General features: G+C 41.6%; 1 protein-coding gene across 3 annotated transcripts; it reads right to left on the reverse strand.

Moving 5' to 3' along the window:
- Positions 1-75: 75 nt before the first annotated feature.
- On the reverse strand, positions 76-27,295 carry CAPN3 (calpain 3). Of its 3 annotated transcripts, XM_033063417.1 has the most exons (24): positions 26,919-27,295; positions 21,193-21,262; positions 20,609-20,727; positions 19,856-19,989; positions 19,306-19,474; positions 17,795-17,935; positions 15,515-15,598; positions 15,065-15,150; positions 14,326-14,403; positions 13,709-13,869; positions 12,997-13,166; positions 12,357-12,368; positions 11,011-11,219; positions 10,464-10,500; positions 9,452-9,466; positions 8,169-8,270; positions 6,969-7,046; positions 6,221-6,278; positions 5,543-5,607; positions 4,443-4,511; positions 3,817-3,895; positions 2,232-2,348; positions 1,683-1,741; positions 76-1,076 (listed from the first exon to the last, which is right to left on the reverse strand). In XM_033063417.1, the coding sequence occupies exons 1-24, from the start codon at positions 27,207-27,209 to the stop codon at positions 1,050-1,052; spliced, it is 2,430 nt and encodes an 809-aa protein (XP_032919308.1). In that variant the 5' UTR covers positions 27,210-27,295; the 3' UTR covers positions 76-1,049. The 3 variants fall into 3 exon arrangements, with proteins under 3 accessions (XP_032919308.1, XP_032919306.1, XP_032919305.1); XM_033063414.2 differs by lacking the exons at positions 76-1,076; positions 1,683-1,741; positions 2,232-2,348; ... (3 more) ...; positions 6,221-6,278; positions 9,452-9,466 and having other exon boundaries at positions 6,973-8,270; XM_033063415.1 differs by lacking the exons at positions 8,169-8,270; positions 9,452-9,466; positions 11,011-11,219; ... (8 more) ...; positions 21,193-21,262; positions 26,919-27,295 and having other exon boundaries at positions 12,997-13,078.
- Positions 27,296-27,933: the final 638 nt, after the last annotated feature.

The raw sequence follows: 27,933 nt of genomic DNA on the forward strand, positions 1-27,933 counted from the left end.
TGTATTCAGGAGAATGATGGAAGAGTACTCAATATTTCATCTTCATCTGTTCTTTCAGAATAAAACCAAAAAGTCTAGGCCAGAATGCAGTTGATTTTATTTTTGGTTGCATTAAGCTAATTGTACTTGGCCATTGGAATAATATTCCAAAAATGGTCATGCTGACATAGTATCTGATTCTGCTACAAATCGCCTATTGCAATAAATGCATGACAGTGTTGGGAGATACAACCTGAGGTGGGAGAAATACATGTGTGTAGATATAGAAAGTTGTATGTGTAAGACATTTTCTGCCTCAAATGACAAATAAGTTTCTCAATGTTATAGGGAATGCAGTTACAATGAAAAACCCTTATAATCTCCACATTTGTAATTAGGATGGGTACTAAAAATGAGAGCAAATCGCTCAGTTTTGGTACTTCTGCTGAGGTATTAGATCAAGCTGTACTGTGGTATTGCAGTGTGTCATGCCTATACATCCCATTTCTACAAAGCAGAGATCCGACCTGCACAGCTAAACCTGTAACTGAGTCATTGGGTTGCATAATATTAATGTAATTAGCACAATCTCATATGAAATATTCAGTAAACATTACAAAGAGATGAAAGAATAATACCAAGAGCAGGACAGAGTTAATGACCAATTACAAGGTGGCAGTAAACACATCTGACTTTCACAGTTAGATACAGTCCTAGTTTCACCTGACTTGAGCGAAGACCTTTCCAGTTGTCAGCACAAGCAAAACAATTATGCATTCTCCATGTCTTCCCCATGCAGAGAAAGCTTAATTCAGTCATCAATAAATTAATCCGTGTTGCCCAAAGGAAAAATATCAGGGTGCTGTAAGAGTAGTTACAAAAGATGCGCACTGTCCTGTTTGTTGGAGTGTGGTTGACTTCCTTTGCAAGGGTTTCTTCCCATGTGCTGTTCATCTTGGCAAGTGAATGACATAATTAGGAAGTACTCTTGTTTGTCCTTGGGGTGAATGGTGCTAGCTCCTTGGAAGTCTCCAGTGTGTTCTTGATGGAGGTGGCCGCTGGCTCTGGTGTTACGCGTACAGCGTGAGCTGCAGCCACTGAAAGAAGAGTTAAAGGATGGGAGAGTTGTTGGCATCTCCCCACCACCTCTAGGTGGAAGGCAGCTGTTTGCTCTCACTTAGCATGGAGTGGCAGTGAGGAATTTTCTTGAGTATCTCACTCCTATTTCTCCTTCCCTTGCAAAAAGTGAAGGGTGTTTTTAATGGTCTTCCTAACAGAGGACATGCTTTGAATTTGAAACTTTCTAATTCTTAGTAAGATTTTTAAAAGGTAAAGACCTATGCTAAGGCATTTAGTACCATATCATATGTCATTTAGTACCATATCATTATGTTTGATCTAAATTGCCTCAAAAAAAAACCTCTAAACTTTTTAATGGACTTCAAAGGTGATATTAGGAGGCTGCAGCCATGCTCTTCAGAAGAGTGTTACAGAACAGCTGTTGCTGGCAGATCATGGATAATTTCTGTGTAAAATTGATAGCAAAATTTTAGGAGGTTTTGGGGTTTCTTACCAATTGGGTGACAATTTTAGATGAACTCTCTATTTATAGAGTTCTCCCTTGAAAACATGTACAGTGATTAACACAATTAAAATTTAGTATTGTGACATTGTGTTAAACATATTCTCATAAAGCAGTTTACCTCCAGGACATTGAGCTTAATAATGCCGTCTCCATCTTTGTCAAAGGCGTGGAATGCCCCTAAAGTAAGGAACAGAAATACAGGGAGTAGATTACATTACTGTGTGAGTAAAGATGATTCCCAGACAGAAACCAAATGGTGCTCCCGTTGTGAGATGCCAACTAGTGCAGGTCTTTACTCGTGGGGTCAGCGAGTGTTTCTGCTCCATTTTTCCTTAGTTAATTCAAGGAGAGACACAGTGGTTTCTTTTGTTTGTATGAGACAACTTGCCGTCTTTGATTCCCTGAGCACATATCTATATTGATTAGTACCCTACATAGGCAATAGTGCTGTGAACAAACTTTGCTGTGAGTACACTGTGGCTCTTTGCTGTGAGTACGCTGTGACTCTGAGCGATCTGGTGCAGTGCAGGGTGTCCCTGCCCGCAGCAGGGGGGTTGGAACCAGATCATCCTTAAGGCCCTTTTCCAGCCAAGACGTGGATCCGTGGATCCATGGATCCATGGCTGTGTTTGGGGCAGGAGGGAGGCAGGGCCATGCACCCACTCACGGAACATGGCGTCCAGGCGCACAAAGCAGCAGATGAAGCTGTCAAAGTCGATGTTCATGTTCTTGTCGGCGTAGCGCATGGTGATGATGTCGTAGAGCTGGTTGTTCAGCCGAAACCCTGCAGGGAAGCACAAATACACAGCTGGGCCTCGGGCGGGGCAAGCGCTGCTCCCTGAGGGGTTTGGCCACAGGCGCTCCCCTGGCCCAGCCTTGGGGAGCCTCGGGCTGAAGTCCTGCTGCAACTGCTAAACAAAATGAAGTAAAGCTACAAGGAGCTTCACTGTGTCCTCCTGCCTTCCTAAACCAGGAGCAATGTTTTGAAGTTATGCTTTGAGGAGGCTCTTACCCCAGGCTGTGAGTGAGGAGAGCGGCAGCCCCAGAGGGCCTGGTGGCTCAGCTGGGCCTGCTGAGAGCAAATCAGCTAAAACAGGGACAGAAGTGCTATAAAAACACAATTAAACAGTGGTCAGAAAATAGAGAAGGAAGCAACTCCTTGGTATGGTGGGACTGAACTTTGGCACTGAATCCGCCTGTGCCTTGGAAGGGTTTGGGTACAGCTGTTTCTTGGCTAAATGCAAGGTCACGCACAGCTCACGTGCTGGAAGATTAATGTTCTTAGTTCTAATGTCAGGCCAGGAGGTATTTACGTATTTTCTCTTTTTACAGTGACAACTTCCCTAATGAGAACAGAAACCTGGAAAATAAAAATTGCCCGTATTTCTACCAGAGCAGGAGTCCAAATCTAGGTATAGTTTTGTCTTTGGCAAAGGATTACAGAATCACTGAGGTTTTGTAGAGTACAAGGTAGACATTTGTTTCTATTCCTTGATGTGCCAAAATATTACTGAAAACAAAATCACTGAAATCATCCTATCTGGGTTTATAATGATACTACAGATTTTCTGATCAAAGAGGTTGTTTCACTCCCTTAGAAACCTGGCAAAGACATTTGTGGAGGGAGGCCTGCTCCCCAGGGGAAGAAGCACACTGGTGTGACTGAGACAAGCAAGAAAAGTCCAGAATCTCTCTTTTCAGAATGAATTTCATTAACTGCAAGTTTTGGAAAAATACTTTTTTCTCATTGTGCAGGTAGAAGAGACTGAACTCACAGTGGCTCAGTACTGGAGAAACATTAACATAACTCAAGAAATGTCCACCCAATTGCCTATGATGCAAACTTGGACATGGGCCTGCTCCATCCTAATTTAAGTGCCTGTACACTTAGGTTGAAGGTTTTCCACTGTTCTTTGTTACTTACACAGATGCATAGAATCCATAGCTTAAATGAGAGTAAATGTCTTCAGCACTGCCTGAATAGCAGGACCCTGAGTAGGAGATCCTTAGAGACAGCAAAGCATCACTCATTGCATTAAAGAAAAGCTGAAGAGATCTTTTTGGCCGGCAAGACATACAAAGCTTGCCATTTGGATGTTTGAGAAGCTTTGTCAGGGGAAAAATATATTATAATTTCTCTAGGATCTGTCCTTAAAAGGCAGCACACTGTGTGTGTTCAGTGATCTCACCCTATGATGCACCAAAATAAAACAAGGTTTCTTCAGCTGTTGGGCGCTGCACAGGGAAAGTACCTGCATCATTGACAGCATTGCGCATCTCATAGCTGTTAATGGTTCCTGAATGATCTGTGTCATAACGCTTGAAAATTTTCTGGAAAAAGAAAAAACACATACACAATAATAATAATAAAATCTTGTACTTCTCTTAGATGTACCCACTAAGTGGATTTGGGATGTGTGCCTCAGGCACCTGGAGGCTTTGCCAGGTGCCTTATATTGCTACTGCTAGGCAGTCTGGGTTGTTAGCACAGAGTTCTTCTCAGTTGCAAATTAAAATAATTTAGATCCATTCTCTGAGAAGCAAAAAAGCTCTCCCCTCGAGACTCTCCTTGTTTGCCTTGAGTTTATGCTGGTAATCCTCCCTCTTAATTGCCCTAATTATTGAGGCCTGATTGTAGTTCCCATCATTCTCCTTCAGTTTGTATGCCTCTGTGCTATCTGCATGGGGAAGGCTGTACGTGAGAGATTCAGGCTATTTGCTTAGTAGGATGAGGAGAGATATTTCATTTTCAAAGCTAATTCACAATTATTTTTTAGCCTTTCTTTTTCATGGAGTGTATGTGGACAGTTCTTATTTTCCTGTAGAACATTTACACTGCAGAAGCTGTGAAGAAGAGCTGTGAAGATACCAGTAATACCTGCCAGCTTTTAATCTTGTCCCAGAGATGTCGAAATTCATCAAAGTTTATCTTCCCTGAGCCATCTGTCTGTGATGCAAACATTCAGGTAAAAAAGCCACAGTGTTTTTAGGATAAAATTAAGTCTGCAACTACTGGTGAGGGGATGAATGTGAAACTGTGTTGGGGATCTCCTCAGGATTAGGAGTTGACTCAGCTGTGCAGTAAAATATTTGTAAACATTTTGGTTATTGTGCATAGCGTAGTGCTTCAGAAGTGTGAAATACTACTTGTACTTTGTGTAGAAGCAAACTTCTAGTACAGGACACAGTTTTGCCTTTGGAACTATTCTAGAAGTGCATGAGTAGGATGTTTTAGTGGGCTTTTCTGAAATACCTCCAAATATGAAGCTCACCCAATGCTTTTTAGACAACTGAGCTTTATTCTGGAGTGAAGCTCATTCTGCCTTGCTTAAAATGAATTAAGAAGTAAGCAAAATGTTGACTGAAGCTCTTTTCAAAAATGTGTTTAGGCTCCAGCCATTATGGCTGTGAGTTATGGTTACACTTTTGTTCTGGTTATCTTTGAATGCACTTACATTCTCTCAAAATTGTGTTATGTCAAACTGGAAAATTGAGAGTGGCTGTGATAGAGGTAACCACGTGGCATCTTGTAATGTGTTTTATTGCAATTATTCCAGACAAGTTCTGCCTGCATTGCAAGCTGAGCACATGGTAGAATATGTGATACATTATAAAGAGGTAAATATAGTAAGTTTATTGGCAAGAACTACAGTTGAGTTTGTTTTAAGTATAATAATCAAAAAATTACAATTTACTACGTAATGTGGCCAGTCTCTGATACCTAAAGAAGACTGTCATACTACTGATTTATTCTGTAGCTTTCTTTTTGGGGATATTTTTCTCTACCAATTATGCTAATGTTGAGATGACTGGAATTCACATGTGCCAAAACAGGAGTGCTTTTTTAATCTGACTGCAGACTACAACTACTTTGCTGCTTTGTCTCCCTGGCTTACTAAGTTGTGCATGCATGTGTGGTGGTGAGAAATAGTGAACTGGAGTAGTTTCAAGGACTCCCTTTTCACCAGAAAAGGATACATCCATTAAAGCAATCATGCTGCGGCAGGATTCCAATTCAAACCCTTCTGACCTTAGGTCCTTATCTGAAACAAATGATCCCAGGTGAATACATATGCAAATCAGCAATGATTTTTCTTCTCAGGTATAACTCTACTCAAAGTAAAAGCCAAATCTACTTCCTTCATCCAGTAAGAAATGAGTGGTAGAGATATCGGAAAAGACTCTCAGTAATGTTATTGTCTGTGAATTAGATATTACTTTTCTTGACTTGTTATATACAATAAAAAACTCTGGAAAATTCTAAACTAACTTCTAGGTTACTAAGCAAGTCCAGGGCCTGCAGGCTGAAGTTTGCTAAACAGGAAAAAGGTCTGCTTCTCCACTAGAAGTTTTTTTAAAGGGCATTTGCAGACTGCGAGAATTGCATTATATTCCTGTGTGGTAATTTCAATGAACGTGTCTGCTTTTTTCTAGATTATCAATATTAACAACCTGTAGAAATAATCTCTGTGATAAATTCAGCTTGTTAAAGTCTCAGATGCAATGTCCATGGAAATGTAACTAGGAAATTTCTGAGTCTGAAAACATCAATAATTTTTAGAGTGCAGATCAGGGTGGGGAGTTATGCTCTGTTACATCCTTTATACATTCATATGTTTCTTTGTCCAGGGTTAGTAAAAACATGCTCAAACTCACGTTTTTTTACGACATTATTGAGAACATTCCTAAGTTCCTCAGCATTGATCTCCATGTCCTGATGGAAATGTGGTGAGAATATCATTGGTTACAGCATTCTTTATGAAATACAATTTTATGGATGGATATGCTAAAAGCATGAAGTCTTTGGTCACTTTTCAGTAAGGCATATACATGTTTCAAACCAGAGGACATTCTACTTCAAGTGAGCATTAGTCCAACTCTTTCTTGAGGCTGCAGTACAGGGTAGATCTGAAGTTACCGTACAGTGCTCATTAAAATACAACTAGAGGAATGACTGTCAATATCAAGCCAGTGTATAAGTCAAAGAGCAAAATCAGAAAATTCCTATATCCCATTGCAGCCACTTGATTTATGCAGTTCTTTGATCTGTTTTTATCTTTAACATCCCTTGTTAAGAATGTATCAGAGGGCACTGCATCTCTAACTTGTTTATACTTTCTGTGCAAAACAGCATTTTGTAGGAGAGATAGAAGAAAAAGGCTGGATTTAAATAAGACTCCCTCAGACACAGTGGGAATAGCTTATACATACACGACGATAGCTGTGTACTTAATGAGGTTTTTATTTTATTTTACTTATCTTGTAAGTGCAAAGAGAATTTGATGGGAGAACATTCAAAGGAAATTTTAATATTCAGTGTTCTGAATCTATGGAGTAGTTGATTTAGGAGCTATTGTGGCCAGGCTGCTTTGTGGGCAGAGATAGGGATCAATTGCATACTCACATCCCCTGCAATCTGTCGGAAAATATTCCTGAATTGTTTTTGCTCTTCACTCTCCTCATGAGCTTTTGTTGAAGAATGCTGAAAAGAGACAAGCAAAGAGACATCCTGAGCCCAGTGGAGAATAGAAAGGGCCTGGATGGCTCACCTGCCCTTGTGTGAGGGATCATAGTGAATCTGGAGGTCTTTGCAGAAATGAGTTGTCCTCTCACTCCCCATGTTTTTTGTTAGTTCTGTTCCTTAGTTCTGTTAGTTCTGGCAGGGACACAGTATCTGCCTCACAGCTGCCCTGTAGGCTACAAATGACCATGTGAGAACTCATTATGGTCTGGGGGGGGCCCTTGCTGAAGACAAGTAGCGTACGAGACAGAGGAAAACGAGGAACATGAAGCTTTCTCAGACACATGAAAAGTGCAATGCTGAACTCTGAAGCTGACACTGAAAAGTTACAGGTAAAAAAAGTGAGTTTCTTGTTTTTGTTTTCCTTTGTCTAAATGCAGAGGAATGTTTAGATTGGTTCTCACTTCACCACCAGTCATGCAGCAGAACAGCACCCTCCCTGTAAGCAGATGCTCCAAGCCATGCCTCCAGATGTCACAAGCCTGGATGTGGGATCTGCTGTTAGATACGTTGAGTCTCACCCTCCTGCAGGAAGAAACTCTGAATTTGGTACTCTGTTTTCCTCCTCTATGGTAGTGAGGGAAAACAGGGGGGATGCTGGAGCTACTGGGTTTACCCATCCTTTATCCTCTGACCAACAGGGACTAGGATAGAAGTGTGTAGTTTGTAACAGGAGAGGCTGTGGTCATTGCCAGGAGCTTCTGCAGCCCTTGGGTACAGTTTGTGCCTGTGCCCTCTGTAAAGCGGTACTGCCTCAGGAGGCTGAGCGGGAGTGAGTTCAGTGTGGGGAAGGAATCTCTCACAACTGGGATTCTTGTATGAGAGAGCAACCAGGAGATGTTTCCAAGCGACTAAATCCTCCTGCAGAGATGTTAAATAACTGAAGGGACAGCCTCTCTGTGCTCATGCTCATTAGAGCCACATAAACCAGTGCAAGTCATGTTAAGATTTGATGAGAAGCTGTTTAGTATCTCAGGACACCTCTTTGTCCTATTCCTATGCTCTCCTCAGCCACTCTTTCACTCTTAGCCAGACCAAGCCTTATTTCCTTAGTTCCTTATTTCCCCCTCTGCCACCAGAAACCTTTTTCTTATCTGCTTGGGTTTTTTCACCATCTTTGCCAGCATTTTCATCTGCTGTCAGCTCCTTATTGCTGTTCGCTCTGTCAGAAACAAAGATGATAGGCTAGAAGAAGAAGAGAGCAAAAGAGAAATGGAAATTACACAAGAAATAGTGGAAAGAAAAATATTTGGTTACAAGCATTCCATGGATAGTGCATGCAGCAGCAACTCCTGCTCTTGAAAATATAAGAGAAGCCATTTCTTGGAATGAAAGAAAAGAAAGAATGAAAAAAAAAAAAAAGGTGGAAAAATTTCTGCTGTTATTGCTCTTCTCATGCTAAAAAAAGCTGCAAAAGTATTTTTGCAAAATAGTGCAGTTTCTGGGTTCTAGCTTTCCTTATCAGAAAGACAGTAATTGAATATGTTTGGTTTATTGTTTCTGTTTAGGGTTTCTTTGTGTGGTTTTGCTCTGTTTTTGGTGTTTTAGTTGTTTTTTTAAATTGTTTTTGGTGGGTCCCCCCCCCCCCGTTTTTAAGCAAAATAAGTCTTCCAGATTCTCATCACTTAAACTGATGAGCTTGCCCCTCAATGAAGGACAGTAGCACTGAAAGCAAATTCAAATTGTACACAGAAAAGGAGTTATTTATGTAGGAGCTTGTTAATATGTGAAGCATATGTTCTTTCTTTGTATTGATTCACTCAGCTGTAAGCAGCCATGTGCGGTTGTTCTGGTTTGGTGTGTTTAAAATAAGGAAAAAACTGCTACATTATGTGAATGTATTACTCTAGAGTATTAATTGCAATCAGTCTGTCTTGGGATTGAAATATCTAATTACATTTTCAAGGTTCAAAATGTGTTGTGCCAAATCAAAAATAGAATCCTGGACTTTGGTGAGCAGAAACTTCAGGAAAGGAGAGTGACTGCTGCACTAGGCAATGGAAAGCAAGTGTGAGGGCACATGTCTGGAGAAGGGGTGCTTTTCGCTAGCCAGGGGTGTCAGGTTGCCTGTGAAGGGGGCAGGAAGGAAGAACAGTTTGAGCAACCCAGAGGACTGAGCTGATAAAACTGGATAGTTTGTTACCTTTTCACCACCCCTTTGAGTGAGAGTGGTATATGATGCTAATGCTATTTCATTAGAATCTAATGTAGGAAGACAAAATCTTTGCTACATGCAAATGGCCTTGCGTCCAGTAGGTCTGTTTCCAACACAGAGAAAATGATAATACCAAGGAACTCTGCCCCTGCTCATGCATTACACATGCTCTTTGCCTTGCTGGCACTTGGCACGTTGCACAGGTACCTACCTTGCCCTTTTTCTTCTGTGTGAAGAGACAAAATTAAAAAGTGCTTGATCAGATTATGCAGAGTTGGTGGCAAACTTTATTTTTCCCTTTCTCATGTTTATTTTCCCGGTTCCTATATTCATACAAATTTTCCCATTTCCTATTTTTTTACGGCTTTCAAATCACTAAAAATGAGTGAACATACACCCACCAAGAAATGGCATAGTGAAAGAAATGCATTGCAGAAACCATAGCAAAACTGTTTCATCTCATCTGGAGCTTTGTCTCCTTGAATAAATCTGTTCAGCTCTGAGTATTCCTTTTCTTTTTCCCAACCTGCCAGTGCAGTGGAGATTGAACTTCTATGCCCAGAGATCAATAATATCTGAAGTGACAATTTAACTCCCTCGTATCTGGACAATCATTTTTCACTCTGACAGCAAACAAAAAGGGAAAATTTCTGAGCAAGGTTTGATGGAGCTCAATTCTGTGCAATAGCATTTCCTCTGATTATTTTTTCAAGACTAATTGTACTGTTAGCTCTAGTTTATTCCCACAAGGATGTGTAAAACTCCAGGGTGAAGAGTTAGAACTAGTCAAGGATGCAATTTTGTGTCAGAGTGCTATTGTTAGGATCCCTTTTCAGAAAGCAAGTACTTCAACATAAGGTAGTTTTTTCTTTATTAGATGAGATGCCAATTTCACAAAGAAAGTATCTCAGGGCACAGAGCTAGGCCTCCCTTGGTAAATGGATAATCTCCATTGATGGAGGAAAAAGACAGTGCTTAGCAGCCAGCTTCTTTATGCCAGAACCAGATTTCAAATCTGCAGATGCATTTTTGTCTGAATCAAGTTCAGAAAGTACCAAATAGAAAGCAAGTGTCAACAGAAGTATCTTGATGAGAAAAAAAGATGAGAATTTGTGATAAAGGTGCTGTCATGTAGCTGCAGATCGTTTCCTGCTGTAGGTTTCCCTAGGTATCATCTTCCCCTCTCTACCCCTATACACAAAAGAGGCCAGGACAGTACTTACCGATGGACGGTCTGCCTCAATCATGTTCTCAACTTCCCTGAGTAGAAAGCAGAAAATAAATAAATCAGGAAAGTGACTGTTCCCAAAGCTGCTTGTTTCTTTAGCTGTTTTTTAAGCAGCCACTTGAACTTTCCAAGCAGCCAGTGATGTGGGCTGGCTTCCAGCGTTACAGCTGCAGGCTCTAGGAGTAGCTTTTTCCCAGTTTGAGCTGAACATCCCAAGTTTCCAGGATGGCTGCTGCCTGGCTTACCCCTGTAAAGAGCCTTGATAACAGTGAACTGGAAATAAAAGAATTATTTGGCCTTGGTAAATGGCTAATGGTTTGTTTGCAAAGGATATTCTGCTAGCAGTAAGCTTCTCCAAAGACAATTCAAAGCAGCTTCTTGTTAGTCTATAAAGTAAGGTTGTGGAAATGAGTTTGGAGCTTGGAGTTTCTATATGAGGTTAAGAAAACAACAAGCAGACTGTAGCGAACTGGTAACATGACTTCAGCAGAGTAGCAAGGTCATTCCATATATGTGGCCACATAAATGTCCCTGCAACTTACTCTGACAGACTTCTTTTCTCTGAGAAGACCCTGAGGATGAATTCTCCCTCCTGGTGGGGGTCATATGTCGATGGGATGATGACGTACTCGCTGGGAGGTAACCGGAAGCGCTCAGAGATTTCTCTCATGTTTATGTAGGTCTTACTTCTAGCTTTGGAGGCATTGTAGAGGAAAAAATCCTTCTGCAAGTGGTGCTTAGTACCATGCATCTGCAGAACAAATGAGTCAATTTGTCTTCAAAGAAGTCTTGCCCAGGTGGGTTGCCATGCAGGCAGTGCATGGCTGGGACAGAAAACACATGAAACAGCAGCTTAGTAGGCAGGGAGCTGAGGAATGGTGATAGCTGGTGGCAGGTATGGGGTCTGCCACCTTTAAGTGGCTACTGACTGAGTCTAGTTGGCTTCTCCAGGGCCCACCTGCAGATTGTGTGGCTGACTTCTGCTGTGTAGGCATTTGTATCTGACTCTTTTGCTAGATGCTGGGCTGTGTGTAACCGAAGCTCAGCCACTTTCCTTGGAGGGTGTATGGCAAGGAATGGTGTAAGCAAACTCCTACATGCAGAATGGTAAAGTGAAGGTGCTTCCAATGGAAACGTGTCCTTGTCTAGAAAAAACATGTGTCCTTTATCTGCTAAACAAATGTTACAATCGAACATTGCATTAGCTTAAATATGAAAATTAAGCAAAGAATTGTGGGCTAAGAACACTTGCATGCTGTTTTTTGCAGAAATAACCATCTGTAAGATAGCTGGCAAAAACAACATTCAGACTGTCAACCTTATGCTTTCCAGGTAACAGCCTTCAGGTGAGCTTGTTAGCAAAACTTTTGATGTCAATGATTCAGCTGATGTCAGGCTCAGAAAAAATGTAATCTTTGTACTTTTAATAAGCTTTCTTCAATGCCTGAAAATACCGTTAATTTTATAAACAAATTCTAAGACTACAGAGAAAACTGTGACTCCAGAATGTAGGCCATTTGTATTATTTTAGGAGGAAATGCATGTGGCTTAGGGTTTTTCTGCATGAATTGCAGAGGCTAAGTCCTCAGAGGCACTGCCTCCTGGATCTCTGACCAACTGTGCAAGTGATGGCCAGGGCACCACAGAAGAGAAAAGAAAAAAAGAAAAGTCCAAGTGAAAATGGGGTGCAAGTGACAAGGAATTCAAAATTACTCACAAAATGTTACTAATAAACACTCAAAACAAAAAGGTTAGCAGTTCTACTGCTGTTACATCCCTGAAAACAAACTTGGCTGGGCAGTCTCCTGCTGACTTACTGACAGGCACTACAGTAACACTAGCTGTGGGTATACACCAAGGTGTCAATCTGGTTCCGTTCTGTGCATACCTCTTTGGGCACCTGAGGGAGAAACAGAGAGAAGAAACAGTCAGAGCTGCAAGGGGAGTCTGAGTGTTTACAGGTCATACAGAAGGGCATTCACCTAGAGTTCTGAGGACACAGTAACTAAAATGTCCCTCGTTAGAGAAGAACTTTCCCTCTTCCTTTCTAGGTTTCTTGGCATCTACATGAAATCAGCTAATCTGAACCAAATATATTTGTGCAAGGGACTGAATAAATTGACTTTTTCATCAAGTCAATGGCACGGACAGAGATTAATTGCTGTGTATGAGTCTTGGATGTCTGTTTCCTTTTTCACACTCTTCTGCCCATTAAATGCTTAGTTTCAGAAAGGACAAAAGGGAGATTGAAAAATATATGGGAAATAATATGCTAAAATCTGGCATTAGGTCACCATAAAAGTCTAAAAAATGTCTTACTTAATAGAGGGGTAAACCCTGACATTACTATGGTATGAGCAGTAAGAAAGACTTGAATTTCCTTCCTCTCTTTCAAATTTTCTGACTTCTTTGCAAAGCAAAAATTGCAATTGATGTAATCAGCATGAATGATTCAGTGACTCTCTTGATAAATGCATACTGTCAGGATTTGTGACCACAGTGCAAAGGACAAAATGTAGAGCTGTTACCTCATAGATGGCAAAGCCAATGGTGTACAGGTTGGCTCCCAGCTTGCGCTCTTTCCTCCTGTTTTTCTGCATCAGTGCAACAAGAAAGCTGCAAATAACCTCTTCATCCTCAGGATCATCATCTTCCTCCAGGAGCTTCAAGCGATACTGGGGATTGGTCCAAAATGTATCTGTGAAGTCCCACCAGCAACCCAAAGAAAACATGTAAAGCTCCAGTCTTCTAATGATGCTCATGATCAAAGAGAAAGTTTAAGTTCCCTGCCTATGGCTCCTGAGGGAAAGGTTAAAACTGGGCTAAGGCATATATGGGTTTTTTTACATATTATGGCTGTTCTAACAACTGCATAGCAAATGAGGATATATGGAGAACTGTCATCTGATAGAACTTCCAAAGTCCCTAAACCTATTGCTAATCCACAAAACTGAATTTCCCATGTGAAATCTAACTGTTAGAGTGAAATGTATCCCTTTTACTCAGGGCACTGTGAAGTATTTGAACAATGATTTAGCTTTGCTAGGGCTGCCTTTTGGACTTAGGATGTTCTGTTACAGCATAGTGACAGAAGATTTCCAGCTACCAATCACATGCTTTGTCCAATGAGGAAGCAAGGCTTTTCCTATGGCTGAGCACTAACCAGGCTGTGGTATTACTTAGCCTTTGGGATCTAACCTAGTTCCCATCAGAGGCCCTATCTCAAGATCCTTTGCTCACCTGGATAATTGCGGCATCCTCCAGCTGAGCAGCCTCTCACCCAGCGTCCTTCATTGACTGACACAGTCCATGTCTGGAATTTATCTCTTTCCAAAGTATCAGGTGTGAGGTTACAGATCTCGAGCTTTGTGAAGTGCCTCATGAAATCTTGAAATGAAATCCTGGAGGAATTGAGGGGAAATTGAACACAAATGCATTTACATGGTTGGCAGTTGTCTGAAGGACCCTGGGGAGGTGGAGGATAGTGACCAACAGCACTCTCAGGGACAAGTTTGCAGTGGGAGTGCCATGTTTTCCAAATGCTTTTGGTCTGCTGGTTGGTCAGTTACCATAGGTACAGCTCCAAACTCAGGGAAACTGAGCTGAGAGCATAGTGTGTAGGAAGGGTGATGGAGAGCTTGTGGAAGTGTAGCATAATTAGAATGACTGTGCTGATGGCACTGAATAATCCCTGGTGGGAGAATGAGAGGATCACACAGCAGGACTTATTGGGAATATGAAGGGAAGTAGAGATCACTGCACTGGTTTTAGCAGATTTGTAGTAGTGCAATGTCATTCATTTTTGCTATGATTGCATATTTCCTAGAGAAGCACTGTTTTTTGACTGATGCTCTCACCAGAACTCCCCATCCTCCACAACCTTGTGCTGCAGGCGGATCTTCTCTGCTTCATTAACAGAATCCCACACCTCTGACCTTTAAAGGAGTAAACAAGTTAGCAAGTTAGCTTAGGATTTGCAATACAGTTTTCATTAAAGTTTCTACACTTTAGCCTCATAGAGGGAAAAATCAAGGGTCATCTTGCTACCTCCACATAATTTTTCCTTTGTAAGCCTTGCAGCTATTTGTTCTCGAGGCTATCCTCTTCCCCATATGCCCAAAGAAAAGAAACAATTGTCCTACTTCTCTCTGCCTTCTTCGAATTCCTCTCAACAGCTCTCAAACATCTGCTGAACTGTGTTAATTTTATGTAGCTTGAAGAAAAAGGTGTTTGCACATTATCATTGCTTGTGTACCTATTGAAATTCTTCTAAGGAAAACACTGACATTTTGTTTCATTCAGTTTTTTCATAACTTAAAAGATTTTTCTACTATCATATCTTGTTTTGAAAATGGACAGTAAAATCGGATTTAATGCATCATTAGACTGGGCTCTGTCTTAATTTCCATTTATTAAAGAGTCTCTTAACATATTATTAGGTGCTCTTTTTGAGCTAACCACTCAATCAACTTCAAAATTATAACAAAGACAATTCAGATACCTCATCACTGAATATTAGCATTATGCAAAAGCTGCATAAAGGCAAATAAAGCTGCAACTTCTTTTTTAAATCATGTGAAGCTCTATTTTACTCACTTGTCACTCCAGGCTCCATTCCATTCCACCTGGCCCCAGGGGTTTCTCAGCCTTACCAGACGTATTTTCTCCCCTTTAAACACTGTCTAATTGAAAAAAGAATGCAATAAGAACAGACTGAGAGTAGGTTCAAAAGGAAATGTTCACACCCTTCAGTGCTGGTGCTTTTCTGGGCCATACCCCAGCCTGATCTTTTTGGAGTGACTGTGGAAAGGCTCTAAGACCAGGAGCTGGCTGCCTGTGGCCACCTTTGCCCAAGCAGGCATTTCCCCAGAGAGCCAGAACTTGGATAGGTTTCTTTGCCCACAAGATTTTTACTTATTGGACTATAACTTTGTTTCCCTAGCTCATCCTCTGTTTCACTTCCCATGCCTCTCATGGCATGGCTGCCGTGCTGCAGGTCGGCGGCAGCTGCAGCTGTGCGCAGCTGGAGGGGAGCGATGTGCGTACCTCTTCCACGGCCGTCACGGAATACGCGTGGCCTTTGACCAGCCCGCAGGACATCCGAGTCTCGTACTGCATCGGCACGATGGTCTGTCAGACAGAGAGAAAAACCCCTGGGGTCTCACAAAGCTCAGCTGCCTGCCCCGGGGCAGGTGCTGCCACACAGGGCTTTTGGAGGCAGGGTGACACCGTTCAGGCGACAGGAGTCGTTGCCTTGTTCTCCTCTATGTGTTTGTCAAGGCAGTCAAGCTAAGCACCCATAGAATTCATGTTGATGGTTAGAAAGGAGTGAAGTATGTATTAAAAATAGAAAAAGTTGATAATATCAATTGGAAAGGATATTTTATGGTGTCTTTTTGCCTTTTTTGTAGGCTCTATTGCTTTTTGCACTTGGAACAGGGCAGGATACATCATGCTTAATCAAATAATCAGCTTTTTTTATTTGGAGGACTATTCAGTCTTTTCTAGGATAATATATTCTTGCATGGCTCAGTAAGGTTGTTACACGTGAACTGGTTAAACATTAGAGCAAATCAACACATAGAATATTTTCATCTTTCCACATAGCTGCTATCTTATCGCAATGACATTTAAAGACCCTATTTAACACACCGTTCCTGCTAACAGACACTATTTTATTGCATCTAACTTTCAGGAAGGGTACAACCGTGTTGCTCAGGTGTAAATACATTCGCTGTCTTAGTCATCAGCTGTTAGTGTGTCTGATGGTCTTTTACTTGTTTATCTGTGAGATCTTGAATTGGGAACAAGATACACACATTCTCCTGGACTTGTGAGAGAGATCTCCAGTATTGGTGAGAGGGGCAGACCCTGCCACGTGCATGTGGACCGTGAGCAAAACTTCCCCTCCTTCAGGTCCTGTCAGTAACTCTTGGCATGAAAAAGGCAGGGCTGGATCCTGAGGGAGAATTAGTAAGGTCACACAGAAATGCTCTCAGCTTGTACAGGAAGGATCGCATTCAAATATTTCCTGAATGTTGCAATTGTTTTCCATTATTTCACTTCAAGAAACCTATTTGGTTTCTTCTCCCTTGATTCTGTTTTCATACTATAACCTCACACCTATTTCCTTTTTTCTTAATTTCTTTTCATGTTGTTGCCATCAGAACCATTTTCTCTTCTTTCTGTTTAAGAACATTAATTCCTGGTGCCCTGGACAGCTACTCAAAGTGCAGATTTTTGCAATCTTATAGTAGACTGTCATTGAGGAGGAAATTCCGCACCCCCAGACATGGGTGGTTTGGGCAGCCATGCTTGCAAAACACGGTAGTCATATGGGTCTTTCCCAAAGAATGACACCATTTCAGTCTTTTAGCAAGAACTAAATATAGATGTCAGAAGATAAGAAATCAACTATTTCAGCTGCAAGTGCAGAAGAAAGTTTGCAGAACCAAAAGTTTTGAGTGATGTAATTGTGGAGGATTTTTGTTTGGTGGTTTTTCTTTTTGCTTTTCTCCCACCCTTCCCCACACCCCTGTAAACCCCCCTGATGTAATTTCATTATCATGGAAATGCAGCTTCCTAAAGGGCAAGGTATGACAGCTGCCTGACACAGAGAAGGCAGCAAAGTGTCCCTCTACAGATTTGAAAGCTTGTACGTTGTCCAGTATGGGATTTTTTTCTCAGAGGGTTTAACATCCCTCTCTTTATTTTGCTAGATACTTGGGTGATATGTTGGAGTTACTTTATATTTCATCACCCATATTAAATTCAGCATGTTTTTCCTTTTCCTTGTTAGGCATTTTTAATGAGGACTTTGTTGGCAGTAATCATAAAAGAGCATCCCTAAAGCAGTCTCTCCTCCATTAATGGGTAGAACACTCTAGAAATAATAAATAAGTTCTCAAAATAAGTTCACAAAGAGCTTTTTTGCCTGGAGCAAGAACTATGCAGAGCTTGCTTTTTCTTTCTTTGACGTTCTATGCATGCTCAATGATCTTAATCTATTCTAGTATTTTATTTTTTTTTTTTGTTCTCTCCACCCTATTCAAGCAAGAGACTTGATAAAATCCACTAATAAATTTCTTATTCTGCAAATTATAAACCAGTGTCACAAGCCAACAGCCCTTAAAGCCTCAGTATCAGTGAAGCCCTCTAGTATCAGTCACTGTGTTGGAAAGCACTTTTAACACATTCATCAAACAGCATCCATAAGAACATTTTGTTAGTGTTATTCTTTGAAACTAAATAAAGATTCAAAAGCATATATTTCTCTAACTGTTTGTATATAAAAGCATTTTGAAGTCAACTGCTTAGGAGACCTACCCAGGCTGGCCTCTCCTCCATCCCCTGGTAGTCTACAGTGGGCTGAGTCATCTGTGCGTTTTCTTGATTCTTCACCATGCGAGCAATCAGTTCCCCAATGTCGGTCCGAGGAGCTGATCCATAGCAAAAGCCTAGGTCATCCTGGTACAGAGAATGGGAGAAAAGTACCATGCAGGAAGATGAGTGTTGTACCTTTACTGAAATACCGTACTCCACAAAGTATTAATTTCTTAAATTTTAAATTTACCACAATAAGTGAAGACAGTCTGAGGCCATGTTGGCAATAAAATGTTAATTTTCACAGTTAACATCTTTGACAAAAAGATTTATGTCTCTACAAAATTGCAGCACCCTTATACTAAGCTAATTTGGCTGGGTTACGGTCTTGAAGGGGAAGGGGTGCTGGTTTTTCTGATTGCACCTGTTTTTTCCACTTCCATATTCTGTTTCTATATACAGTAATTTCACTATTATAAGTCACACCTGACTATAAGCTGCACGTTACAATACAGAGTGTGATAAAAGGTATCTATTCTATCACCATCTGTTGAGGGTGGGGGCAGTGATCCTTATCTCTGTGGGAGATATTCTGCTAATGGGCCATCCATTGAAACCAGGCAGGGCATTGTTCTTTGTCTTTTCACAACTCATCCTTCCTCCAGCGAGTCATTTTCTGCTAATGGCCCATTGAGTCCCACTGTGTGACTGATAAAATTACTTCATTCCATTGGAAGTTGCTCCAGCCATGGGGAAGAGCCCAACATTTCTTACCAAGATAAAAACAGAGGTTTTGGGACACTAAGGGAGCCCCTTTCTCCACTGGACTCCAGAGGAAAACTGGATTTCTCCACATCACCACAGGACCTCTAGAGGGAAACTGCACCTTCTACAGGAGCACTGCTCCAACTGAGTCACATCTGTCACTGCAGGAGGATGCAGCCACCATTTAATGGGACTGCTACCAACACCCTGCCTGACAGGGTGTCAGGTTGTACTCTGACTTTGTCAGGGTTTGGAGTGTGTTTCTTTGTAGTACTATATTTCTATTTTAATTTCCCTAGTAAAGAACTGTTATTCCTAATTCCCATATGTTTGCCTGAAAGCCCCTTGATTACAAAATTATAATAATTTGGAGGGAGGGGGTTTACATTCTCCATTTCAAAGAGAAATTCCTGCCTTTCTCAGCAGACACCTGTCCTCCAAACTAAAACAGCAGCTTTTCGTTCTTTGTCCCTATATAAGCCGCACCTGATTATAAGATGCACTTCAGGTTCAGACCAAAATTTTAGTCAAAATGGTGTGGCTTATAATTGTGAAATTACTGTACTTTCCTTTTGATATTTGCTGTTTGCTAACAGCTGGTCTCTAGGTGGGATTACTCCATCTCCATGAAATGGATGTTTTCTATGTGTCTTAAACCAAGCAGTTCCAAAGGTGATATATGTTTGGTTACAAATGGAGAGCTCCCTTTCCTGTGCCATTTCTTATCTGCAAAGTTCATATGGACTCACATCAATGGAACTGGCCATGAGGGATCCTCTGTCAATGGCATGTTTCATGATTTTATAGATATCTTTAGGGGCATCCTTTATCTCATAGAACTCTGTGACTCCTCCAGTGAAGTCCTCCATGGCTTCAGTGGTGTTGCCCCCCTTCAAAGCTTCATATGACCCATGGAGTCTTGAAAAGGGAAAAGAAAAAGATTGTTTTACAAAGGTATAGATACCTACCTATATATTTATATCCATCTTGTGTGTGTATAACTACAACTATGTAAACATACGTACTAAAAACCCACAAACTATCTGTCTGGTAACTCACAAGTTAAAAGTTCTAAAATATGTCTCTTGCACACAAAGGAAAAAAGAAAGATATACCAAAAATCAAATGTAGATTTCTGAATGAGTAGTAAAACTTCCTAGAAAATACACTTTAACCCATCCCCAGCTCCAAGGCATGGGAAGAGGCATTGCTGTATTCAGATATATTGTCTGTGTGCTTCTTAATGCTGTATGCAGCGGTTGAGCACCGCCCCAGGCACAGCCCTGCAGTTGGCTTTACTTTGCATAGGCCTTTTCCAGGAGCGCGCTCCAGAACTCGTTGCGCTGGGAGGACTTGGTAAAGACCAGCTGGTTGTTGTAGGTGGGTAAGCAGTCATCGATGACGACATCCACCCAGTCTCCATAGCGCCAGAACTGCTCAAAGGTAAACAGAAAAGAAAAAAGAAAAAAAACAAACTGGATTGACCTGGTGCAGGGAGGGGAAGCCTGGCTGAAAAGTCAGGCTGGGAGAGGAGAAATGTGGAAATTAACTGCTTTGTAATGCGGCCAGAGCTGATGGCTACTGCAAGGGAGGCAGCTCTACTGAATTCTACTGGGCAAAAACATTCCTTAAGAGAGCCAAAGGAAATGTGGAAAGCACTCAATCTTTTCCGAATAAGAAGTTCTTCGATAACTTGTTTTGACAGACCAGCTGTTTGTGGGCTTAAAAATAGCTGCTCTTGCCAAATGCCCGCATGTCCTCCTGAATGTAGTGTTGCATCTGAGCAGGGAGGCAGGACCAGGCACCTGTTGTTACTCCTTACACCCAGGACACTGCAATCTGCAAATGCTTCCTTGCTGGGTTAATGCTCCCTAATTGCTTTTATTGGCTGACCCTTCTGTGACTGCCCTGATGGAAGCGTTTGGGGTGAGGCAATTCAATCCCTTTTCCTCCCTGCTGTCACTCATGCGTCCAAAGGGTGGAGAAAGAGGGAAGAGCCTGCCAGGAGCTGAGCCTTGGGTAAATGCATATGCTTACGACGGAGCGACTCACCTGGAAGTGAAAGATGCCAGCATAGTTTTGTATAAAGGACTGGTCATGAGGTATGACTCTACAGAGTAGTTTTTTATTTAGTGTCAGGCAAGCAATGGCAGCCAGAAACCAGCAGTTACCTGTAAACGAGCAGAAGCAGCAGACAAAATGAAGGAAGAGAGCAACTAGAATCAAAGGGAAAACATAAGATATTGCAAAATTACATGTTAATTCTCAGTAGAGCATGATTCTCTGTGTGTTCTGCAGTACTTTAGCACTTTAACTATTTGTGCTCTAGAAACACTCTTGGGCATTGTTCGTGGCTAGGTGCACACAGGCTAAACAGATGATGTTCCCTGTACTTTAGAAAAAGCTTAAAATCTGATGAGCACTGCTACCTGCATTAAGAATTCCCTGTGTGATGTGAATCTTTCACTAAAAGTTTTTGCCTAGATTGCTACTAAGCAGATGTCAACAATTTGCTACAGAGTAATCACTGTGACAGAGGATTTCAGATATCACCTTGGAAACGAAAGAAAATTAAGTGAAAGCTAAACCATGATGCAGATTTTAAAAAGTGCAGGGTTGAAGTAAGAATTTCATACCTAATTCTCCTTGGCAGATATCTGTTCTGTTGGCTCCACCAATAATAAACCGTGGATTCTCACAGATTTCCTGCAAAACAGAAACAGATGGATGAGCAGGAAAAGCGTGCATTATGATGCCTGTTTAGCACACAAGTAAAGGCAGTTCTAGAACATTTTCCTATAGGATAGCTTGTATTATCAAAACCTCTCTCACAGTTTCCCTCTGCAAATGAAAATGCTTTTGGATGTTCCAGACTTCTGTGGTTCTACAGGGTCTAATATTGGGCCTGCGGTGCTCCCTCTGTACTGTAATGTGAAAACACATTGAAATGAGAAGAATTGGAGAAAATTTTTTTTCTGCACAGTAATGGAAAAAACAGATCATTGGAGGAGACAGGAGAGTGAGTAGATGAAAAAACCATCAGGAGACCAGACTAAGTTATTTTAAAATGGTCTTATGTCCAGTTTGCAGTAACTGGTATGTTGGGGCATCAAAAGGGTTGAAGAATGCATTTCCTTGGGAATGAACCCCAGCATTACTCCTTCTTAAACTTAAAGGATCAGATGTTTAATTACCAGAAATCATCAGTTGGTGGTTAAGAGATTTTATTCTTTTCCTCACGTTGCAGTATTTAATTGGCAATGTTGCATTCAAAAATGTGTACAGATATCATCTGTCTCTTAGAACAGGAAGGTCTTCTTTCCTCCTGTATATTGTACAATGCATTGGGTTTGTCTGTATTTATACTGTAACAGAATGGTTACAAGATGCTGTATAGGCACAAATAATTAAGACATTTCTGCAGGGAGGGAAGGCAAAATGCAACAAGTAAGGTGTGACAATTCCAGGCTTACACAGCCTTTTTCTATAATGGGCAAAGACTGTAGTGTTGAGGAGAACCAAGGAAAGTATGACCTGTCCTACACAGAGTAAAAAATGTCCCTGCTTTAGCCCATCTGTCATACACAAATACTTAGTATGGAGAAGAGTTAGAATACAAAATTTCTGGACACATCTCTTATGAGGGTAAGGAAAGAAAGATACTGCAACCTGAGAAGCACTGTCCTGAGCAGCTGCAAACTGAGAAGAAGACAAAGGGTAGTTCAAGAGCCCAATCTGTTGAAAGATATTGGGACTAGAGTGGGAAGGAGAGCAAACAATTGACAGTTGCTTGTGTGGCAGCACACGCAGGAAGCTGATGCTACCTCGATAGTCTAAAGCTTTTTACTCATATCATCAGGGTAGCCCTGGACTTTCCCAGACTCATGTTTCAGGTCTAGTAGTTTCACTTGGCTGAAATCCATTTTTTTTCTCCTTCACAGTTATCAGAAGAGTTGCTTTGATGTAAGTACTTGGATTAAACATACAGCCAGACAGAAAGACCAACTTCCGACACCCTACCTACCACCAACCCCTGCAGGCACTTTTTTCCTCGAGGGAAGGAATGCAGGGATTGTCCTTTTATTTTGGGCCTTGGTCAGCTGTTGGGGTCCAGTTCCATCAAAGCAGATGTTTGAGATGCCTTCATGGTTTTCTCCACTCACTTGCTTTGTTGAAAATATTCTTCCTCACATTGCTGTGGTGCTCTGCTGAAAACTAGTCTGAGATGCCAGGATTTTGGTTTGTGTTTTTTCCAACTCTATTATTGCATTTTGGTTCGATCTTGCTCTTATTGTAACTAGTTTTGAAATCCAGCAAGCTGTATTTTAGTTGAAAGTAGTCGGGTGCCACCGACCTAGGCGATTCCAAATGTTAAATGTACAGCGATGTGTTACTCCGAACCATTTGGTGCGTCTTGGGGTCATTTGTTTTGTAGGACGCTTGGTAAACGAATGCAAAGGAGAGAATCATGCAATTGTCATGTAGCCTGGTTTAGCTATGACAGAAATGCTTTTCTTGCATGTCTTTATGGGGCCAAGTTGGTATCCACACTGTGGATATGATTTTAATTTGTATTTCCCTAGTTTATCTCCAACTCTCTAGCTATGTTGGGTACATCTGAAGTTGCAAGTACTCAGTCAGCAGAGTGAGACCACCTGGTGTCCAAGATGCAGGGGGCAGGTCTGTCCTTCCCATCTTCCTGGCTGGCCAAAGGATTCCTCTTAATCTCCTAGGTCAGGTTATCACAGAGAATCCCAATAGGCTCCACTTCATTGAGGCAATGATTCATCTTTTGAAAGAGTCTCCTCTGATCTGAGTGCCTCAGACTGCCTTGGTACTATCCAAAGACCTTTGTGTTGCACTGGGTTGATCCAATTCAGACTGTAATTTCATTACATGAGTCAGTTACAGCAAGGAAAACAAAGAATCCCAGGAAAAACCTAGTAGTAGTGCATGCTGCTTTCTGGGAGGAGATTACTTATGAGTCAGTTGGAAGGGAGCACTGGAAAATGCAAAGGCAGCATGCAACTAAAAATGGCATTTGACCTTTGTTACGTCTTCATTAGCTTTTCTTCTGTATCAGGAAGAAATCTGCCAGTCAGCTTATACTGCTCTAGCAAAAACCATTAATTCCTTTAAAATCTGCCATTAATAAACTATGGCATTCTAAGTAAAATCCCTGAACTGATCATATCAAACAGAGGAAAGTTCTTTTTCAGCCTAAGACAATTTATAGCCTCATTGTCTCTTGGTCTCTTGTGGTCTAGACCATGCTTTTGAATGGCTGTGCTGCACACGTCAAGGCACAGCTCAATGTCAGACACAAAGCCGGCTTTAGAGCTTCTGAGTTGGATTATCTTCATCTGAAACTTCTTCTTAGTGGCACTACCTGCCACCTTTTCTTTGTGATATGACCTGCACAGGTCCACATTTTGTCATTACTAAATGCAAACAGCTTCATGTGTGTGCAGTAGATGACTTGACTGATTAATTTTCATTCCAAGCAAAATCCAATAGTTGACTTATTTTTATTTATATTCATTATGAAAAGAAAGCTCCTCCTGGTGATTTTCTGGCTATGGAAAGGGTCACCATAGGGAAGCCATTGAATTTGGTGGTTAATGCTGTGACTTGGCTGTGAGCAAGAGGAATGAAAATGGTCCATTTGAAAGCACAGTGTCACAGTAAAGCCTTCCCATCAATACCCTGGTGTCATTAGGTCCAAACAGGACTGCAGCAGGACCTCTTAATATTCTGTGTTATAACACAGACTTTTTCTCAGCTTTCAAAGATCGGTGGCCTCATCCTTGCTCTCAGCTGTGAGAAATTCCCACAGGTAGCATAGCTGTGAGAGGTACAGCCAGTCAATGAGCTGGATATAACCTGTTGCAGATACAAACAGCTCTTCCGGTTTCTCTTACCTGCTGTGGGTGAGCGAATAATTTAATATTTTGCATTAACTGAGGGGGATTAAATTTTCCCTTTATGTATCTGAACTGTGGTCCTGCATACTCTCAACGGAAACACTGGAGGGAGGGATCCTGCAGTCTTTACTCAGGGAAACTTTCAGAGCTCTCACTTGGCTTTTGTTTGAATTGCGTATTAGAAGATCTTCTCTGTGCATTCATATTGTGGCATGGCAGTCACTAGCTGGGTAGAATTACAAAGGTCTTTTTTGCTGCCCCCATGCCAGGGCTGCCAGCTGCCCTGCACAGCACCTGTCCTTCTGTGGGTAAGGGACAAGGCCACTCCTCATGCATTTGCTGCCCTCGCAGCAGCAGAGGACAAGAATTTTGGGAGATGGATGAGGAGGACCTGACCTCTGGGTAGAGGGGCTTTGATACAAATTTATGAGGTGAAGCCCGAGGAAGCCAGAGAGTCAGGGAGAGGTTGAGTATTCCCCAGCCCTCTGTTTTAAGTGGGATCATAGAGCACATTGATCATTTGTTTATTTGCTGTGTCTGGAGGTATGTGGCACATAAAATGCTACAGGGAAAGGATCTAGACTGGTCAGAATTAGGATATTCTCTCAGGACTTCTGAACTGTGAGGTTTTGTTTGTTTATTCTTTTAGAGTACACTATCTAGTTTTATTGAACTATTCACCTGAATTTCAAAGTGATTAAAATTACCACTTTATAAGAGTATATTTTATAAGCTACTTTCTTTCTTTGGAGGGGGGAAAAAAAGCCATTGCAATTTAACAAGAACAGAAGCTTTACAGACTATTACAAAACACTGTGCAATTGAGTATATGTTCAATGTGCTTCAATGATTGCTTTAATATCTTAGCAAAATACCCTTTAGCCCAGTATTACTCCTTCACATTCATTTGACTGCATAAAGTCTTGGCTTGTGTAAAAAAAACACAAAACCAGTTAGCTTTGAGTTTGAAATTTCTGTTGTATTTTAAGTCTTACATGGTTCCCATGGTTGCTACGTGAATAGTAAGTCCAAACTTACATATTCATGAGTGACTTAAAGAATTAAGACCTGGTGGGAACCATTCCAATAATAACGGCTTGATCTGTGCCTGCACACTTATATAAGACACGTCTGAGGTTACATTGTGCATTTCTTTTGTTTTGATGCTTTCTAATAGGATACTTGCAGTCTGTCTGCTGCAGGGTGCTCACACTCATCTGCTGTACTGCTGTACAGCTTCCCTCTGCAGATGGAGGGGAAATGCTATCCCTTTACATGACTGACTTAGGGCTGCATTGTAGTGATTCACACAGTTTTCCAGAGGCAGATGCAGCCGTGGGGATGATGAAGGAATGACAAGGTACAAGTGCACAGGGCACAGCAGGTGAGGGACTCGTTTTGATCCCTCCACATTGCTCAAGTTGTTGTTGTGACAGAAGTGCGTGGCCTTCCTCCACGTCTGTAAGAGCCACCCACAAGAGCTTGTGGTCTTTTGCTATTCAGTTACACTCCTGTGGTCAGTTTTATTTATCACCACTGACTTTGCCACTGAAGCACAGATTTGGGTGCAGGGGAAGTATGGCAGATTTATAAAAGAGGTTGCCAAAAACTGCCAGAGATAAAGAACTGTTGAGGCTCCTCAGAACAACACCCCCACTGTCAGACAGGGGATGGCAGGGGCCAGGGCACTGTCCCAGGGACTGCCTTGCTGCAGGGGAGCAGCTGCCCAGCAGATAAGACAGGGAAAAAGCGTAACACCTCCTCAAGCAGCAGGGAGAATCAAGTGGGAACTGAGGTATTTGTTTTCTGCCAGTGAGAGAGACAGAAAAAAAAGACGAAAAAGAAGAGGAAGGCTGCCTGAGGAATACCCACAAAATAGGAAAATGAATGGGATTACTAGCCAAGAGTGTGTTTTCATAGTGATTAGAATACCCACATTCACGGTAAGTGGGATAAGCAACGCAGGGAACAACTGACTAAAAGCATGTTTTAGACCATAACCTGTCCTTTTATTTTCACACATGAGAAAAAACGGCAGAATACCAAAATAAAGGTTTAAGTGAAACAAGGTAGTGTTAAAAAATTAAGCCTCAGCAAACCCAGTAACTTCTTGCAGAAGGAGGAGAGTTTTTCTTTGGTACTTTCAGACAAGAAAATCCCAGGCAATCCATGCAAGAATAAAATTAAATTCCCCTTATCTCTTTCTAAATATTTAATTCCATCTGTTCTGTTGTTGTTATTTCATTGTTTTATTGCATTTTAGTCATTATATACACATGGCCTTTCACAGCCCTAGCTAGTTACGTCCCAGGAGAGCTCTAAGAAAATATATTTCCATTTTATTCCACCTGCCTCTCCAACACACAATTTCTGCAAAAATGTAAGCTCAGGGTGTACACTTCAATTTACAGAAAAAGGTAAACAAACATGTTACTTACGCGTGGTCTTTTCCATTCGAACTTGACGGGGCTTTTCTGGCTGTAGAAAAGGGACGACTCATTTGGTGGGAAATCAGGATCTTCATAGAGAATGTTCTTCTCCAGGCACTTCTTGTGAAGCTCTTCATAGGTCTTCTCCTTGACACTGATAATGGGCTGATTGCGACTAATGATGGCAGAATAAATCCCCCCTGTGCCCCCTCCTGCCCCCTCCGTAGTGCCAGCAGCGGTGCTGGGGACTGACCCAGCCGCTGTTTGCTGAGCCACGGCTGCATTTATGGCGGTCGGCATGGGAATCAGGCTTATAGCAAATGCTAAAAGACAGCAGGATCTTGAAAACTGGAAGGAAATTTCAGAAAAGGGGAAGTTGCTGTGCAAACCGTCTTTTCTGTCTGTTGAAAGCCTTCTAGTCAAATTTGCAAGCCAGAAAATTCCATGTGGTTTTGCATCCTCTTAAAGGGCAGTATTTTGTCATCAGAAATTGGAATTTGTTCCTTGATGTGGGACAAGTTGCTCAGCTGGCTAACTGTGAGTTGTATCTACAGCGTGCGTGTGTGTGCTGTCCTGTTTAAGTGTCCAGAAGTGACAAGCTTTAACCATGAAATCTAAAAATAACTGCAGGCAAAGAGAGAGGGAAAATGAGAGGGGGCATTAGTGAGATGGTGTCAGTCTTCTGTGCAGCTTGTGCTGAGGCCAGGCATGTTCCTGGGACAGGCTCTGTCTGTGGGCTGACTCCTGGTGCAAGCAGTTCATCTCTTCCTTAAGTAGAGGGAACAGTGAAACTGGAATCTAAAAGCCTGCTGGCTTGGGAACCTTATGTACAAGTTACTGCCAGGCAATGGTCCTGACACTACTGAAAGAACTGTTGTACTTGACTTGTCATTCATTTTAACCAGATACCCTTGGAAGAATACTCACTAGTGATTCTTAACAGTAGAAATAAGGTTGGAAGGAAAAAAGGCATGTAACTTGCTTCATTATTACTTTATTTAAATTTCCAATTTGAGAAGTAGCA

The sequence above is a fragment of the Catharus ustulatus genome, chromosome 6 (assembly GCF_009819885.2).
Source record: "Catharus ustulatus isolate bCatUst1 chromosome 6, bCatUst1.pri.v2, whole genome shotgun sequence".
NCBI lineage: Eukaryota > Metazoa > Chordata > Aves > Passeriformes > Turdidae > Catharus > Catharus ustulatus.

What these genes read in the sequence shown, in the direction of transcription:
- CAPN3 (XM_033063417.1), bottom strand. Translation starts at nt 27,209, where the DNA reads ATGCCGACCGCCATAAATGCAGCCGTGGCTCAGCAAACAGCGGCTGGG. An exon ending in TATCTGCCAAGGAGAATTAG is followed by an intron (nt 20,728 to 21,192) that starts GTATGAAATTCT and finishes GCTCGTTTACAG; the next exon opens with GTAACTGCTGGTTTCTGGCT. An exon ending in CAATAATGTCGTAAAAAAAC is followed by an intron (nt 5,608 to 6,220) that starts GTGAGTTTGAGC and finishes CATTTGTTTCAG; the next exon opens with ATAAGGACCTAAGGTCAGAA.